We start from the raw sequence: 19,213 nt of genomic DNA, 5'->3' as shown, positions 1-19,213 counted from the left end.
GTGGAAGATAGAATACCCACTACCGCCCGCAGGACATTAAAGCTGATAGCACCCACCACCCCTACTGCTGGAGGATGGGTAGGGGCCCCAGTGCATTGCTGTGCCCAGGGTCCCACACTGCTGTTAAGATGGCCCTGTGTACTGGACCTATCAGAATGTATGCAGTGTGTGAGCCTGTGCTCCTGTACTGGACGTATCAGAATGTATACAATGTGTGAGTCTGTGCTCCTGTTCTGAACCTACCAGAATGCATACAATGTGTGAGCCTGTGCTCTTGTTCAGGACCTATTAGAATGTATACATTGTGAGCCTGTGCTCCTGTACTGGACCTATCAGAATGCATACATTGTTTGAGCCTGTGCTCCTGTTCTGGACCTATTAGAATGTATACATTGTGTGTGCCTGTGCTCCTGTACTGGACCTATCAGAATGTAGGGTTCACTACGATCAGCCGGCGGTCGGGCTCCCGGCGACCAGCATACCGGCGCCGGGAGCCCGACCGCCGGCTTACCGACAGTGTGGCGAGCGCAAATGAGCCCCTTGCGGGCTCGCTGCGCTCGCCACTCTACGGGCACGGTGGCGCATTCTCCCTCCAGGGGGGTCGTGGACCCCCACGAGGGAGAATAAGTGTCGGTATGCCGGCTGTCGGGATCCCGGCGCCGGTATACTGTGCGCCGGGATCCCGTCAGTCGGCATACTGAATACCACCCCAGAATGTATACATTGTGTGAGCCTGTACTCCTTTACTGGACCTATCAGAATGTATACAATGTGAGCCTGTGCTCCTGTACTGGACGTATCAGAATGTATACATTGTGTGAGCCTGTGCTCCTGTTCTGGACATACCAGGATACATACAGTGGGGTATATTTACTAAGGTCCCGATTTTGACCGAGATGCCGTTTTTTCTTCAAAGTGTCATCTCGGTAATTTACTAAACTCAAATCACGGCAGTGATGAGGGCATTCGTATTTTTTTGGAAGTCCAAGAAAAAAATTACGAATGAATACACCATCGGTCAAAACGCGGCTGTTTAAGTATGAATCTCGGTCATTTACTAAGAAGTGCAAAGCAAAAAAAAAATAAAACACTGCCGTGAAAAATGACAACTCGTAAAAAAGTGCTAAAAAAAACCAGACCTGCTTTTTTGAGCCGTGATTGGACAGGCATGCACGGATCCATGAGATCCGTGCATGTATATCAGTGGGAAGGGGTGGGAAAGTGGTTATTTTCTAAAAAAAAATTGCGTGGGGTCCCCCCTCCTAAGCATAACCAGCCTCGGGCTCTTTGAGCCAATCCTGGTTGCAGAAATATGGGGAAAAAATTGACAGGGGTTCCCCCATATTTAAGCAACCAGCATCGGGCTCTGGTCCTGGTTCCAAAAATACGGGGCACAAAAAGAGTAGGGGTCCCCCGTATTTTTAAAACCAGCACCGGGCTCCACTAGCTGGACAGATAATGCCACAGCCGGGGGTCACTTTTATATAGTGCCCTGTGGCCGTGGCATCAAATATCCAACTAGTCACCCCTGGCCGGGGTACCCTGGGGGAGTGGGGACCCCTTCAATCAAGGGGTCCCCCCCCCCCCCCAGCCACCCAAGGGCCAGGGGTGAAGCCCGAGGCTGTCCCCCCCATCCAATGGGCTGCGGATGGGGGGCTGATAGCCTTTGTTGAAAATGTAAATATATTGTTTTTAGTAGCAGTACTACAAGTCCCAGCAAGCCTCCCCCGCATGCTGGTACTTGGAGAACCACAAGTACCAGCATGCGGCGGAAAAACGGGCCCGCTGGTACCTGTAGTACTAATACTAAAAAAATACCTAAAAAAAGACAAGACACACACACCTTGAAAGTAAAGATTTATTACATACATCCACACAAACATACATACATACTTACCTATGTCCCCACGCAGGTCGGTCCTCTTCTCCAGTAGAATCCATGGGGTACCTGTTGAAGAAATTATACTCACCAGCTCCAGGGTCCCAGGCTCCTCGGCGAATCCATTTGTAATCCACGTACTTGATTAAAATAAAAAAACGGACACCCGAGCCACGCACTGAAAGGGGACCCATGTTTTCACATGGGTCCCCTTTCCCCGAATGCCAGAAACCCACTCTGACTTCTGTCTAAGTGGGTTTCTTCAGCCAATCAGGGAGCGCCACGTTGTGGCACCCTCCTGATCGGCTGTGTGCTCCTGTCCTGACTGACAGGCAGCACGCGGCAGTGTTACAATGTAGCGCCTATGCGCTCCATTGTAACCAATGGTGGGAACTTTCTGCTCAGCGGTTGACCGAAAGTGACCTCACCGCTGAGCAGAAAGTTCCCACCATTGATTACAATGGAGCGCATAGGCGCTACATTGTAACACTGCCGCGTGCTGCCTGTCAGTCAGGACAGGAGCACACAGCCGATCAGGAGGGTGCCACAACGTGGCGCTCCCTGATTGGCTGAAGAAACCCACTTAGACAGAAGTCAGAGTGGGTTTCTGGCATTCGGGGAAAGGGGACCCATGTGAAAACATGGGTCCCCTTTCAGTGCGTGGCTCGGGTGTCCGTTTTTTTTATTTTAATCAAGTACGTGGATTACAAATGGATTCGCCGAGGAGCCTGGGACCCTGGAGCTGGTGAGTATAATTTCTTCAACAGGTACCCCATGGATTCTACTGGAGAAGAGGACCGACCTGCGTGGGGACATAGGTAAGTATGTATGTATGTTTGTGTGGATGTATGTAATAAATCTTTACTTTCAAGGTGTGTGTGTCTTGTCTTTTTTTAGGTATTTTTTTAGTATTAGTACTACAGGTACCAGCGGGCCCGTTTTTCCGCCGCATGCTGGTACTTGTGGTTCTCCAAGTACCAGCATGCGGGGGAGGCTTGCTGGGACTTGTAGTACTGCTACTAAAAACAATATCTTTACATTTTCAACAAAGGCTATCAGCCCCCCATCCGCAGCCCATTGGATGGGGGGACAGCCTCGGGCTTCACCCCTGGCCCTTGGGTGGCTGGGGGGGGGGACCCCTTGATTGAAGGGGTCCCCACTCCCCCAGGGTGCCCCGGCCAGGGGTGACTAGTTGGATATTTGATGCCACGGCCGCAGGGCACTATATAAAAGTGACCCCCGGCTGTGGCATTATCTGTCCAGCTAGTGGAGCCCGGTGCTGGTTTTAAAAATACGGGGGACCCCTACTCTTTTTGTCCCCCGTATTTTTGGAACCAGGACCAGGCGCAGAGCCCGATGCTGGTTGCTTAAATATGGGGGAACCCCTGTCAATTTTTTCCCCATATTTCTGCAACCAGGATCGCGAGGCTGGTTATGCTTAGGAGGGGGGACCCCACGCATTTTTTTTGTGTGATTTTACAGTGTTTATTTAAAAAAAAAAAAAAATTAACCCCAGCACGGATCACACAGATCCGGCCGCGATTCATTGTGATAAAGTCAGCAGTGTTTTGCTAATCACTGCCGTAAAAAAACGGGAAAAAAACACGAATGACATCGACATCGGAACAAATGAAAATGCAGAATACGACAGCTTAGTAAATTAGTCGTAATCAATTCAAAAAGTTGCATATTTACACTTTCGATGTCATTCGTGATTGAACTTTGACCTCAAACGGGAAAACACGAATCTTAGTAAATTTACCCCAGTGTGTGTGAACCTGGGCTCCTGTTCTGGACCTATTAGAATGTATACATTGTGAGCCTGTGCTCCTGTACTGGACATATCAGAATGTATACATTGTGTGAGCATGTGCTACTGTACTGGACGTATCAGAATGTATATAATGTGTGAGCCTGTGCTCCTGTACTGGACGTATCAGAATGTGTACATTGTGTGAGCATGTGCTACTGTACTGGACGTATCAGAATGTATATAATGTGTGAGCCTGTGCTCCTGTACTGGACATATCAGAATGTATACATTTGTGTGAGCCTGTGCTCCTGTTCTGGTCCTACCAGAATGCATACATTGTGTGAGCCTGTGCTCCTGTTCTGGACCCATTAGAATGTATACATTTTGTGGGCCTGTGCTCCTATACTGGACCTATCAGAGTGTATGTAGTGTGTGAGCCTGTGCTCCTGTACTGGACTTATAAGAATGTATACATTGGGGGAGATTCAAATGTTTGAAAAGTCAGTTGGGAGTCTGTTTTTTCCTATCTAATAGAGAGGAAAAAACAGACACCCAACCGACTTTTCAAACATTTGAATCTCCCCCATTGTGTGAGCCTGTGCTCCTGTACTGGACCTATCAGAATGTATACAATGTGTGAGCCTGTGCTCCTGTACTGGACCTATCAGAATGTATACAATGTGTGAGCCTGTGCTCCTGTACTGGACATATCAGAATGTATACATTTGTGTGAGCCTGTGCTCCTGTTCTGGTCCTACCAGAATGCATACATTGTGTGAGCCTGTGCTCCTGTTCTGGACCCATTAGAATGTATACATTTTGTGGGCCTGTGCTCCTATACTGGACCTATCAGAGTGTATGTAGTGTGTGAGCCTGTGCTCCTGTACTGGACTTATAAGAATGTATACATTGGGGGAGATTCAAATGTTTGAAAAGTCAGTTGGGAGTCTGTTTTTTCCTATCTAATAGAGAGGAAAAAACAGACACCCAACCGACTTTTCAAACATTTGAATCTCCCCCATTGTGTGAGCCTGTGCTCCTGTACTGGACCTATCAGAATGTATACAATGTGTGAGCCTGTGCTCCTGTACTGGACCTATCAGAATGTATACAATGTGTGAGCCTGTGCTCCTGTACTGGACGTATCAGAATGTTTACAATGTGTGAGCCTGTGCTCCTGTACTGGACCTATCAGAATGTATACAATGTGTGAGCCTGTGCTCCTGTACTGGACGTATCAGAATGTATACAATGTGTGAGCCTGTGCTCCTGTACTGGACGTATCAGAATGTTTACAATGTGTGAGCCTGTGCTCCTGTTCTGGACCTACAGTATCAGAATGTATACAATGTGTAAGCCTGTGCTCCTGTACTGGACGTATCAGAATGTATACAATGTGTGAGCCTGTGCTCCTGTTCTGGACCTACAGTATCAGAATGTATACAGTGTGTGAGCCTGTACTCCTGTTCTGGACCTATCAGAATGTATACATTGTGTAAATATGTGCTCCTGTTATGGGCCTATCAGAATATTTACATTGGTTGAGCTTGTATCAGTAATAAATGTATGAGTCACATGAAAACATTTATCCTCTTCCAGCAAAAGTCGTCTGCTCTGCACATCTCTGTCCTGCAGAACTTCCCATCCATGGTGAAGCTTTTCATTGACTGCGAGTGCAACCTGGACATTACGGATTATGTAAGAACTGGACACATACCTTGTCTCCTAATTTTTATGGAGTTGCAGAAACAATGGTTCTCATATACAAAGTGCACTGGAAAACACTGTGGTTTAACACCGGTGCACCTAAACCATCTGCCAAGTTTACGTTAAGGCTTGTGATTACTCTGTATGTGCTTCTAGCATGCCGTAGTATGGTTATGGGCGTAAAAATCTAGAGACATACTGTGCAAATGTATAACTGTCATAACAATGTCCAACCTCCTTCCATTGAACATTAATTAAAAGTTTGTTTATCCTAAAATAATGCTTGGTCTAGCCTCCCTTATGGCTTCATTTAATAATTAAAGCGAGGGGACATCAGGACTTGGATTCTTTATTTTTTTTTTTTTTATAGATTTTGTAGAGCCTGAAAGGTGGTTTTCCTTTAAAGTACATTAATTGTACAGGTTGAGACCCAATTTCCCCCAGATCTGAGGTAATGCAATATTGAAGTCCTTGTAGAGGGGCATTAGTTGTACCGCATTTGCACCCTCCCCACTCCTTTTACAATCCCTAGAATACCTTCATCCCGTCCCACTGTGCCTACTGAATGTGATCTAAGTGACTTTGGTCTTGGAATGATTACATCGCCAGCGGTTTCAGTATCTCTGGAACTGCTGATCTGGGATTTTCAGACACAACAGTCTGTAAACTTTACACAGGATGGTGCGCAAAACGCATCCACTCTGTGGGTGAAACCTGTTTATAAATCATAGAGGTTGAAGAAGGATGGATAGGATTTCTGTTGTGACTTGCGGAAGGTAAAGACAGAATTAGGGGGCAGATGTATTAAGCCTGGAGAAGTGATAAGTAGAAGGTGATAACGCGTGATACGGTCGTTAGGTCAACACAACTTAGGTCAACAGTCATTAGGTCGACCACTAAAGGTTGACATGCATTAGGTCGACAGGGACAATAGGTCGACATGGTCATTAGGTCATTAAGTTTGGTTCGACCCAACGACCCATACCCGATAACACACCAGCCAATCATTACGGTTTGAAAAATGACAGGAGCTTATTGGCTGGTGCATTATTACCTTCCACTTATCACTTCTTTATCACTTCTCCAGGCTTAATACATCTGCCCCATATATGTGAGCAACATGAATCCATCCTGCCGTTGTCAGCTCTGCAGTGGTCTGGCGGTGCAATAGGCCCTTTAATACGAGCTGGGCAATGTATGCTTTGTTGCTGACCACGTGCATCACCCTTAAAGGAATATTTCCAGCACCTCATGGATTCCATGTCACAAAGAATTTAGGCTGTTTTTGGGGGCAAGGAAGGGGGTCCTGTCCAGTACTAGAGAGTTGTATATAATATAGTGGCCCTGACTATGCATATATTGATATACTCTTTAATTACATGCACACGTGTGTGTGTGTGTGTATAAATATATATATATATATATATATATATATATATACGTATATATATATATATATATATATATATATATATATATATATATATATTTCTCTATCGTCCTAGTGGATGCTGGGGTTCCTGAAAGGACCATGGGGAATAGCGGCTCCGCAGGAGACAGGGCACAAAAGTAAAGCTTTCCGATCAGGTGGTGTGCACTGGCTCCTCCCCCTATGACCCTCCTCCAAGCCAGTTAGATTTTTGTGCCCGGCCGAGAAGGGTGCAATCTAGGTGGCTCTCCTAAAGAGCTGCTTAGAGAAAGTTTAGCTTAGGTTTTTTATTTTACAGTGAGTCCTGCTGGCAACAGGATCACTGCAACGAGGGACTTAGGGGAGAAGAAGTGAACTCACCTGCGTGCAGGATGGATTGGCTTCTTGGCTACTGGACATCAGCTCCAGAGGGACGATCACAGGTACAGCCTGGATGGTCACCGGAGCCTCGCCGCCGGCCCCCTTGCAGATGCTGAAACATGAAGAGGTCCAGAATCGGCGGCAGAAGACTCCTCAGTCTTCTAAAGGTAGCGCACAGCACTGCAGCTGTGCGCCATTTTCCTCTCAGCACACTTCACACGGCAGTCACTGAGGGTGCAGGGCGCTGGGAGGGGAGCGCCCTGGGAGGCAAATGAAAACCTATTTGGCTAAAAAATACCTCACATATAGCCTCCGGGGCTATATGGAGATATTTAACCCCTGCCTGAATACACTAAAGAGCGGGAGACGAGCCCGCCGGAAAAGGGGCGGGGCCTATCTCCTCAGCACACAGCGCCATTTTCCTTACACAGCTCCGCTGGTCAGGACGGCTCCCAGATCTCTCCCCTGCACTGCACTACAGAAACAGGGTAAAACAAGAGAGGGGGGGCAAAATAGTGGCAAAAATTATATTATAAAAGCAGCTATACAGGGAGCACTTATTATAAGGCTATCCCTGTCATATATAGCGCTTTTGGTGTGTGCTGGCAAACTCTCCCTCTGTCTCCCCAAAGGGCTAGTGGGGTCCTGTCTTCGTTAAGAGCATTCCCTGTGTGTCTGCTGTGTGTCGGTACGTGTGTGTCGACATGTATGAGGACGATATTGGTGTGGAGGCGGAGCAATTGCCTGTAATGGTGATGTCACTCTCTAGGGAGTCGACACCGGAATGGATGGCTTATTTAGGAAATTACGTGATAATGTCAACACGCTGCAAGGTCGGTTGACGACATGAGACGGCCGACAAACAATTAGTACCGGTCCAGACGTCTCAAAAACACCGTCAGGGGTTTTTAAAACGCCCGTTTACTTTAGTCGGTCGACACAGACACAGACAGGGACACTGAATCCAGTGTCGACGGTGAATAAACAAACGTATTCCTTATTAGGGCCACACGTTAAAGGCAATGAAGGAGGTGTTACATATTTCTGATACTACAAGTACCACAAAAGAGGGTATTATGTGGGATGTGAAAAAACTACCGTAGTTTTTCCTGAATCCCCCCGATAGAAAATTATGGGCGGTATACCCTTTCCCGCCAGAAGTTAGGGCGCGTTGGGAAACACCCCTTAGGGTGGATAAGGCGCTCACACGCTTATCAAAACAAGTGGCGGTACCGTCTATAGATAGGGCCGTCCTCAAGGACCAGCTGACAGGAGGCTGGAAAATATCATAAAAAGTATATACACACATACTGGTGTTATACTGCGACCAGCGATCGCCTCAGCCTGGATGTGCAGAGCTGGGGTGGCTTGGTCGGATTCCCTGACTAAAAATATTGATACCCTTGACAGGGACAGTATTTTATTGACTATAGAGCATTTAAAGGATGCATTTCTATATATGCGAGATGCACAGAGGGATATTTGCACTCTGGCATCAAGAGTAAATGCGATGTCCATATCTGCCAGAAGATGTTATGGACACGACAGTGGTCAGGTGATGCAGATTCCAAACGGCACAAAGGTGTATTGCCGTATAAAGGAAGAGGAGTTATTTGGGGTCGGTCCATCGGACCTGGTGGCCACGGCAACTGCTGGAAAATCCGCCGTTTTTACCCTAAGTCACATCTCTGCAGAAAAAGACACCGTCTTTTCAGCCTCAGTCCTTTCGTCCCTATAAGATCATATCTGCCCAGGGATAGAGGAAAGGGAAGAAGACTGCAGCAGGCAGCCCATTCCCTTGTCAGAAGCGTTCCACCGCTTCTGACAAGTTCTCAGCATGGCGCTGAGACCGTACAGGACCCCTGGATCCTACAAGTAGTATCCCAGGGGTACAGATTGGAATGTCGAGACGTTTCCCCTTTGCAGGCTCCTGAAGTCTGCTTTACCAAGGTCTCCCTCCGACAAGGAGGCAGTATGGGAAAAAATTCACAAGCTGTATTCCAGCAGGTGATAATTAAATTACCCCTCCTACTACAAGAAAAGGGGTATTATTCCACACTATATTGTGGTACTGAAGCCAGAAGGCTAGGTGAGACTTATTCTAAAAAAATTTTTGAACACTTACAAAGGTTCAAATCAAGATGGAGTCACTCAGAGCAGTGATAACGAACCAGGAAGAAGGGGACTATATAGTGTCCCGGGACATCAGGGATGCTTACCTCTATGTCCCAAATTTGCCCTTCTCACTAAGGGTACCTCAGGTTCGTGGTGCAGAACTGTCACTATCAGTTTCAGACGCTGCCGTTTGGATTGTCCACGGCACCCCGGGTCTTTACCAAGGTAATGGCCGAAATGATGATTCTTCTTCGAAGAAAAGGCGTCTTAATTATCCCTTACTTGGACGATCTCCTGATAAGGGCATAGTCCAGGGAACAGTTGGAGGTCGGAGTAGCACTATCTCGGATACTGCTACAACAGCACGGGTGGATTCTAAATATTCCAAAATCGCAGCTGATCCCGACGACACGTCTGCTGTGCCTAGGGATGATTCTGGACACAGTCCAGAAAAAGGTGTTTCTCCCGGAAGAGAAAGCCAGGGAGTTATCCGAGCTAGTCAGGAACCTCCTAAAAACAGTGCATCATTGCACAAGGGTCCTGGTAAAAATGGTGGCTTCCTACGAAGCAATTCCATTCGGCAGATTTCACGCAAGAACTTTTCAGTGGGATCTGCTGGACAAATGGTCCGGATCGCATCTTCAGATGCATCAGCGGATAACCCTATATCCAAGGACAAGGGTGTCTCTCCTGTGGTGGTTATAGAGTGCTCATCTTCTAGAGGGCCGCAGATTCGGCATTCAGGATTGGATGCTGGTGACCACGGAGCCCAGCCCGAGAGGCTGGGGAGCAGTCACACAAGGAAAAAATTTCCAGGGAGTGTGATCAAGTCTGGAGACTTTTCTCCACATAAATATACTGGAGCTAAGGGTAAATTTATAATGCTCTAAGCTTAGCAAGACCTCTGCTTCAAGGTCAGCCGGTATTGATCCAGTGGGAAAAACATCACGGCAGTCGCCCACGTAAACAGACAGGGCGACACAAGAAGCAGGAGGGCAATGGCAAAAACTGCAAGGACTTTTCGCTGGGCGGAAAATCATGTGATAGCACTGTCAGCAGTGTTTCATCCCGGGAATGGAAACTGGGAAGCAGACTTCCTCAGCAGGCACGACCTCCACCCGGGAGAGTGGAAGTTTTTTCCACATGATTGTAAACCGTTGGGAAATACCAAAGGTGGACATGATGGCGTCCCGTCTGAACAAAAAACGGGACAGGTATTGCGCCAGGTCAAGAGACCCTCAGGCAATAGCTGTGGACGTTCTGGTAACACCGTGGGTGTACCAGTCGGTGTATGTGTTCCCTCCTCTGCTTCTCATACCTAAGGTGCTGAGAATTATAAGAGGAGTAAGAACTATACTCATGGCTCCGGATTGGCCAAGAAGGACTTGGTACCCGGAACTTCAAGAGATGCTTACAGAGGTCTTATGGCCTCTGCCGCTAAGAAGGGACTTGCTTCAGCAAGTACCATGTCTGTTCCAAGACTTACCGCAGCTGCGTTTGTCGGCATGGCGGTGGAAAGCCGGATCCTAAGGGAAAAAGGCATTCCGGAAGAGGTCATTCCTACCCTGGTCAAAGCCAGAAAGGAGGTGACCGCACAACATTATCACCACATGTGGCGAAAATATGTTGCGTGGTGTGAGGCCAGGAAGGCCCCACAAAAAAATTTCAACTCGGTCGTTTCCTGCATTTCCTGCAAACAGGAGTGTCTATGGGCCTCAAATTGGGGTCCATTAAGGTTCAAATTTCGGCCCTGTCGATTTTCTTCCAGAAAGAATTGGCTTCAGTTCCTGAAGTCCAGAAGTTTGTCAAGGGAGTATTGCATATACAACCCCCTTTTGTGCCTCCAGTGGCACTGTGGGATCTCAACGTAGTTCTGGGATTCCTCAAATCACATTGGTTTAAAACCAGTCAAATCTGTGGATTTGAAGCATCTCACATGAAAAGTGACCATGCTCTTGGCCCTGGCCTGGACCAGGCGAGTGTCAAATTGGTGTTTTTTTCTCAAAAAAGCCCATATCTGTTTGTCCATTCGGACAGGGCAGTGCTGCGGACTCGTCCCCAGTTCTCTCCCTAAGGTGGTGTCAGTGTTTCACCTGAACCAGCTTATTGTGGTGCCTTGCACCTACTAGGGACTTGGAGGACTCCAAGTTGCTAGATGTTGTCAGGGCCCTGAAAATATGTTCCAGGACGGCTGGAGTCAGGAAAACTGACTTGCTGTTATCCTGTATGCACCCAACAAACTGGGTGCTCTTGCTTCTAAGCAGACTATTGCTAGTTGGATGTGTAATACAATTCAGCTTGCACATTCTGTGGCAGGCCTGCCACAGCCAAAATATGTAAATGCCCATTCCACAAGGAAGGTGGGCTCATCTTGGGCGGCTGCCCGAGGGGTCTCGGCTTTACAACTTTGCCGAGCAGCTACTTGGTCAGGGGCAAACACGTTTGCTAAATTCTACAAATTTGATACCCTGGCTAAGGAGGACCTGGAGTTCTCTCATTCGGTGCTGCAGAGTCATCCGCACTCTCCCGCCCGTTTGGGAGCTTTGGTATAATCCCCATGGTCCTTTCAGGAACCCCAGCATCCACTAGGACGATAGAGAAAATAAGAATTTACTTACCGATAATTCTATTTCTCGGAGTCCGTAGTGGATGCTGGGCGCCCATCCCAAGTGCGGATTATCTGCAATACTTGTACATAGTTACAAAAATCGGGTTATTATTGTTGTGAGCCATCTTTTCAGAGGCTCCGCTGTTATCATACTGTTAACTGGGTTTAGATCACAAGTTGTACGGTGTGATTGGTGTGGCTGGTATGAGTCTTACCCGGGATTCAAAATTCCTCCCTTATTGTGTACGCTCGTCCGGGCACAGTACCTAACTGGCTTGGAGGAGGGTCATAGGGGGAGGAGCCAGTGCACACCACCTGATCGGAAAGCTTTACTTTTGTGCCCTGTCTCCTGCGGAGCCGCTATTCCCCATGGTCCTTTCAGGAACCCCAGCATCCACTACGGACTCCGAGAAATAGAATTATCGGTAAGTAAATTCTTATTATATATATCATACAGAAAGACTTACTGGTTCTGAGGGCTGAAGTTACATGATTAAAGAGCTACAGGTTGACATACAAAAATATAGTAAATGCTTAATAGACATCTGTATCTTTGCAGAGACTGCAGACCCCTCTCCATATTGCAGCAGAAAATGGGCGGCAAGACATGGCTGAAATGATCCTCATTGCAGGAGTAAACCTGAAGCTACAAGATAAGGTACAAACTGAGTTCTATTACATTATGCACCTATGAGAAGGGGAGGCAATCATGAGACCGCCTGTCGTGGTCCTGGTGGTCACAATGCTGACGCCGGAATCCAGACTGGCGGTGAAATGCTGCCGCCGGAATACCACAACACCCATAGAGGAAGAATATAACCTGTGGCAAGCGCAACTAGCCACATGCTGCGTGGTGAACCCGCAAGGGGCTTTTTAGCGCTCGCCCCGTTGCCAACATACTGGCGGCCCGGGATGCCACTTTTGGTATCTTGACAGCTGGCAGCCCGGCTGCCGGTAAATAGTGTATTCCATGAGAAGTACCTAGCAGATGAAGAGGTCTGGTATAAACAGCTGTGGCCCTCTAACCACTGTGCTTCACATTCCAGCAAGGAAAGACTTCGCTTGACGTGGCTGCTCGTGGGAATCACATCAACTTGGCCGACATGATTATCAAAGCAGATCGGTTCTACAAGTGGGAGAAGGTACGGTTTGGCTTTTACCAGTACATTTTGTATATAAGTCTTATACCCGATCATGGGAAGAAGTTGAAACTACTGAAACAGATTATAGTGCGTTTCAGAGCAGACTTGTTGATTACCTGACCATTCAGGATGTTTCTGTGTTGTCACAGGACAATCTGAACAGTGATTCGGACTCCTGGCTGGCCAGACATTTGACCTTCAGACAGGATCACCGCCTGGAAACACAGCACATCCGCTCCGTCATCTGGAGACTCGCGACTAAGTACCTGAAACCCAATGAGTGGAAAAAGCTGGCACAATACTGGAAGTTCACTGATGCCCACATTCGTGCAATAGAGCAGCAATGGACAGGTACATTGTGGTAGGCCACAGGTTCTCAAACTCGGTCCTCAGGACCCCACACAGCGCATGTTTTGCAGGTCTCCTCACAGAATCACAAGTGAAATAATTATCTCCACCTGTGGACCTTTTAAAATGTGTCTGTGAGTAATTAATACACCTGTGCACCCGCTGGGTTACCTGCAAAACATGCACTGTGTGGGGTCCTGGGGACCGAGTTTGAGAACCACTGTGGTAGGCAATACAGAGAGCACCTGGCATAGTTGGCACTATCAGGCCCAGCATCTGACAATGTGTATAGATATAGGACTGCACACACATACAGGTTGAGTCTCCCTTATCCAAAATGCTTGGGACCAGAGGTATTTTGGATATGGGATTTTTTCTGTATTTTGGAATAATTGCATACCATAATGAGATATCATGGTGATGGGACCTAAGTCTAAGCACAGAATGCATTTATGTTACATATACACCTTATACACACAGCCTGAAGGTCATTTAATAAAATATTTTTAATAACTTTGTGTACATTGAGTCATCAAAAAACAAAGGTTTCACTATCTCAGTCTCACTCAAAAAAGTCCGTATTTTGGAATATTCCGTATTTCGGAATATTTGGATATGGGATACTCAACCTGTATACTGTATATGCAGAAATGTTCAGTTGAAACCACGGAGTGGAAAATATACCTTATTTATAGATAAGATTAGATTCTCTGGTTTCCTATTAATCATTAAGGATGTGGATGTAAGCCTCTTCTGCACTGCATACTGTATTTACTCCAAGCACTTGGGCGTCCATTTCCAGGCAGCTACAGCATTAGCATGTTGTCGCACATCCACTGTGTGCATTAGCGTACAACTCTGAATCAGGCCCTGTGTTTTCTAATGGTATTCAGAGCCACACACACAGTCTCAAGACATTAATATGACACTGAAATCTTTTCCCCTTCACAGCAGCGACTTACTGTATCATATGGTGTTTTTCTCTTTGATTTTTTTACACTAGGAAACAAAAGCTACCGAGACCACGGGCACAGGATGCTGCTGATCTGGCTGCATGGGGTGGTGATGGCTGGAGATAACCCAGTAAAAGGATTATATGAGGGGCTGGTTGGCATCGGGAGGAGAGATCTGGCAGGTGAGTGCTGCTGATGAATACTTTGCTGTATTGGGTGATGCTGGGTGACAGGTACACTCAGGCCTAAGCATCTGTGGGGGTCATTCAGAGATGATCGCAGCAGCAAATTTGTTAGCAGTTGGGCAAAAAACATGTGCACTGCAGTTGGGGCAGATATAACATTTGTAGAGAGAGTTAGATTTGGCTTGTTTATATTGTTTCTGTGCAGGGTAAATACTGTCTGCTTTATTTTTACACTGCAATTTAGATTTCATTCCCACCCAAATCTAACTCTCTCTGCACATGTTACATCTGCCTCCTGCAGTGCACATGGTTTTGCCCAACTGCTAACAAATTTGCTGCTGTCGCAACTCTGAATCAGGCCCTGTGACCGCACAGGACACCACACAATCGGCTACCTTAGCAGATAAAGAACAAACTGCTATTGGTTCCAGCAGCACAGCTCACTCACACTCTGCAATGCCGCTGATTGCTCTGGGCACTCCACTTTGGTGCTGTAATAGAAAAGTAGCTGTGCAAACACAACATAAAAATGAGAGTTAGGACAGACAGAGGGGCAAGGAGAGAAGGGTGTACTGACAAGGGGGTAACAGAACTGTCTGGTGTGATGGGTGCGACAGACGAGGGGGTAGACATGAGCTGAGAACTTACATGCAGTGTTTAACAGGTGATGAGGGCTACAAACATAATATGGGGTACATAGTAGACAGAGCATAAACAGGACATGAGGGAGGAGACAGGTTGGTCAGCTTGAGACAGGATGAATAGTAAAAGGGGACAAACATGAGACAGTGTGCTATAGACAGTAGGTGGAGGCACATAGCGAGTGAGAGAGACTATAATATTGTAGTAATGCAAAATAACATACAGTACTGAAAAAACAAAGGGGAAGATGTATCAAACCTTCTAAAGAGTGGATGCCAATAAGAACCTATCAGCTTGTACCAGTCATTTTATAGAGTGTACTGTTCTAAATGCTAGGTAGAAGCGGGTTGGTTTCTATGGGCAACTTCTCCACTCTTTAGGAGACTTGATACATCTCCACCAAATTCCCTCCACCATTATAGAAACCTTTATTATAGCTCAGTGTATGGATACACAAATGCCTAATTATTAAATATACTTTCATTGCATAACTTCTCCCACAGAAAGCATCAGAAAAAAGGCAAATGCGGATGATTCCTCCCCGAAGAAGTGTGCAGCCATGTAATGGCTGCCATGGCGAGATCTTCCCTATGTGGAGATGACACCACTACCTGGGCTACACGCCTCAGAGACTGATGTTCAGTCAACAGCACTATTACAGCAAGGGCTGCTACTAAATCCAAATACCATTCCTGTTGTGCCATTTGCATACAAACCTCAAAGTACTTTGGAGATCTGACACACTTGTTTAAGGCACAATTTAGATGTCTGATTTGTCAAAATATTACAGTAAGAACAGGTAATTTATTACTGGAAATGTACATCGTCTGTGGATTCTAACGCACGCTAATGATGTATTTTGGGGGTTAAAAAGAGCAGGGCTTTAACAAGCTACATTTTCTAAAGACATTTTGTATGCAAAGGGGTGGGGGTGGGGGTAGGGGTAGACGTTTTTACACTTTTGTGAAAGAGACCAAAAGATGATTGTGATTCCTCATGCAGAATATTTCCAGGTGCTTGAATCTAGAGAGCATAAAGCATTGGAGAAAATGCGTGCCGCCAGTATTTGTGTACGTTTATAAAGCATTTTAGGGATTTTTTTGTAAGAATCTCTCTTTTTACCCTTTTGTTAAACTAGAGAAAGAAAAATGTTTTGTATATTTGAAGCATTTCACACTATCTTATCCAAAGCCACCAGAAAATAGGCAAGGCTGTCTATGTTGAAGGTACTTAGCTTAAGTAATATGCTATACGTTGTAATGTTTAATTTTATTTCAAATTGTGGCAAGCAGTCATCACCAGATTTTGCATGCTACTTGTTCCTAGACAAAGGGGGAGATGTTCCAAGACTTGGTAGCATATGCATCAATGCTTGGAGAGTGATAAAGTAAAGAGAGAAACTACCAACAAATCAGCTTCTGACTGTCATTTTTCAAACACAGCCTGTAACATGGCAGTTAGGAGCTGATTGGCTGGTACTTTGTCTCTCTCCACTTTATCATTCTCCAATGCTTGATACATCTCCCCCTAAGCCTGAACTAAAAAGTTCTATTCCAGAACAAAAATAAAGTATAATCTGGGGAGTTGAAAGAACTCTTATGGAGACATGTACTAAGCAGTGATAAAAGTGGAGAAGTTAGCCAGTGGATACGTTTCCCATACCAGCCAATCAGCTGCTCTATATACATTTATAGTATGCAAATTCTGAATGTTACGTCAATGCTGATTGGTTACCATGGGCAACTTCTCCACTGGCTCACTTCTCCACTTTTATCACTGCTTAGTACATGTCCACCAAAGAGAGGATTACATTACATTCTTTGGGTTAACGATGTTGCACTCTTTGGGAGCCATTCAGTTCAGCACGATGATGTTGAATAGCACCGGGGTGAGTGCCCAAAGCTACTCAATCAGCCGCGCTGTAATAGTAATAATAATGGAAGCATCAAGAAAAATAGTGCTTGTGTAATTTTCTATAGTTTCTCACATTCCAATGCACCCAAGAAAAACCTCTCAATAGATATAACCTAACTATAGTACTTGTTGTTGTGAAGGAAGGGAGAAGATTATGAGAGTGCGGATTCAAATACAGTAGATTAATCACAAGCAGATTGGTCACTTATGACTATACTATTTATTTAGTTTCCACAAAACGGCAGCAATTTTCAAGTTTTAGGTTTACTGTCTTTTCCAAATATTTGCTCAGTTATAGGTAGCTACATTTTAACGAACTATACAATCGTGCACCAGAATCTTTTTTATTGTCTGATTTTAGAGCTTAGAAAGCAATTTAATTGAAAACCATTAGAAAGTACAACATGTTCCTCAACAAGCCATGTACCTCTAACAGCAGCTTATGAAGCTTTGACTGCCTGTTCCTAGTTGTGCTACGGATGCCAAAAACGCCATTATTTTGTAAAATAAGCCACACATAGTGTAATGTTATCTTTTGTTACTGCAGAAGAGCAGGGGTTATAACTGCCTCGACCAACATTCAGCCTTAGGTGCCAGATGTTACTATATCACATGGTGCTTTAACAGAGCCTCCTGACTCTGTGCTGATACTATGCAAATACTTCTTCAGCAGAGCCACGTGGAATCTATGGCAGATTTTTAGCTCCAGAATATTGGGCACTTTTATTTATAAACTTGTTAACAGCTCAACAAAAGATTTTTTAAATTCTAGATGCAAACTTGGGGTAAAATTATTCTATTAAATTTCTGTTTAGATTATGAGTGTTGCTGTATACACAGTAGTACGTGCAGAGAGAGAGGAGAACAGACCATAAAGTCCATCTGTCGCCTACACCCGGATAAGGCAGCTATTTTATAGTGGTAAACTGAACAACTTATAAAATAGCTCCTTCCTCTGTGACGAGGCGACAGATCTATGCTTGTACCTGCAACTCATCAATAGTTAACATTTTCTTAAATACTGTAAAATTGTAATACTGTCTGGACTGTTTGTTAAAAGGAGAAAACAGCACAATAGTAGACAAATATTGGGGGTGATTCAGACCTGATCACTGCTGTGCGTTTTAGCAATAGACTGCGTATGCACCGCAATGCGCACGCGCGTCGGCCAACAACAACGGCATTGCCGGTCAGCGACAGGATGGTGTGAAAATTTCATTTGCACGGGCATTCGCAAGGATGTTGACAGGAAGAGGCTGTTTGTGGGTGGTAACTGACCATTTACTGGGAGTGTCCAGAAAAACGCAGGCGTTCCCAAGCGTTTTCAGGGAGGGTGTCTGACGTCAGCTTAGGCCTCGAACAGTCCATTCTCATCGCACTGTAGGAGTAAGTCCTGGGCTGCACACAGACTGCAGACACTGGGTTTTTGCAGCTCAGCGTACACATGCGATCGCACACTTGCACGGCAACTATCTGAACGCGGGACAGCAAAGTTAGCAGCCCAGCGATCAGGTCTGAATCACCCCCATTGCTCATCTTGACTGGAACTGGCTGCTCCTCATATCTGCACAGAAGCAGCACAAGCAGTGGGAATCCTGCACATCTGGCACCAACGACCCAGGTAAAGTTTATTGAACAATTACATTATGTTAATGTTGCATCTAGTGACTTTACACTATGGGCAATGGACACGGTGAGACAAAAATAAAATGCTTGGCATTGCGAGAACTGGCTCATTTGATAAGATAGACTGGACGTGGTCAGACCATGCTGCTAAGGAGTAGAGAGGGAAGGGATTGTCTGTGTCATGTGCTATTCTGTTAAATAAATTGTGCCCTATAAAACAGCTGTTTTGTGTTGCTCTTTCCTCTCTTAATAGTGAGCAGATAACTATAGTGAATATGTACATCTGAAAAATACAGCCTGTTTTATGAAATTATTTTAGTGTAAATTTTATTGAACTGAGTTATTAAAGCACATGACAGTAACAAGTTTCTCAATCACTATGTGGAATAGTTGAAATAACAGCAAACCTTTTGGGAGAGTTCACCTTGAAGTGGGTGACACACAAATTAGTCATGTCAAAATGAGAGGATAAACCAAATGGGGTCTAGGTAGGCAAGGCTACTGAGACATTGGGCAACCCTAGTACTAAGTGGGGTGTAGCCACAGGAGGGA

At 45.7% G+C, this 19,213-nt stretch overlaps 1 protein-coding gene across 3 annotated transcripts in view; it reads left to right on the top strand.

Moving 5' to 3' along the window:
* ANKDD1A (ankyrin repeat and death domain containing 1A) overlaps positions 1 to 18,881 on the top strand; it is an 86,356-nt gene extending 67,475 nt beyond the window's left edge. For all 3 annotated transcript variants that reach the window (XM_063925647.1, XM_063925648.1, XM_063925649.1), the window contains 6 exons: positions 5,232 to 5,330; positions 12,411 to 12,509; positions 12,898 to 12,993; positions 13,143 to 13,344; positions 14,345 to 14,476; positions 15,625 to 18,881. In XM_063925647.1, coding sequence (XP_063781717.1) covers positions 5,232 to 5,330; positions 12,411 to 12,509; positions 12,898 to 12,993; positions 13,143 to 13,344; positions 14,345 to 14,476; positions 15,625 to 15,686 — 690 coding nt within the window. In that variant the 3' untranslated portion in view covers positions 15,687 to 18,881. The remainder of the gene's footprint in view (positions 1 to 5,231; positions 5,331 to 12,410; positions 12,510 to 12,897; positions 12,994 to 13,142; positions 13,345 to 14,344; positions 14,477 to 15,624) is intronic.
* The last annotated feature ends 332 nt before the right edge of the window (positions 18,882 to 19,213 follow it).

This window comes from Pseudophryne corroboree, chromosome 6, assembly GCF_028390025.1.
Source record: "Pseudophryne corroboree isolate aPseCor3 chromosome 6, aPseCor3.hap2, whole genome shotgun sequence".
Lineage (NCBI taxonomy): Eukaryota > Metazoa > Chordata > Amphibia > Anura > Myobatrachidae > Pseudophryne > Pseudophryne corroboree.
Note: the sequence above shows the minus strand (reverse complement) of the source record. Positions and strands in the feature narration are given on the sequence as shown.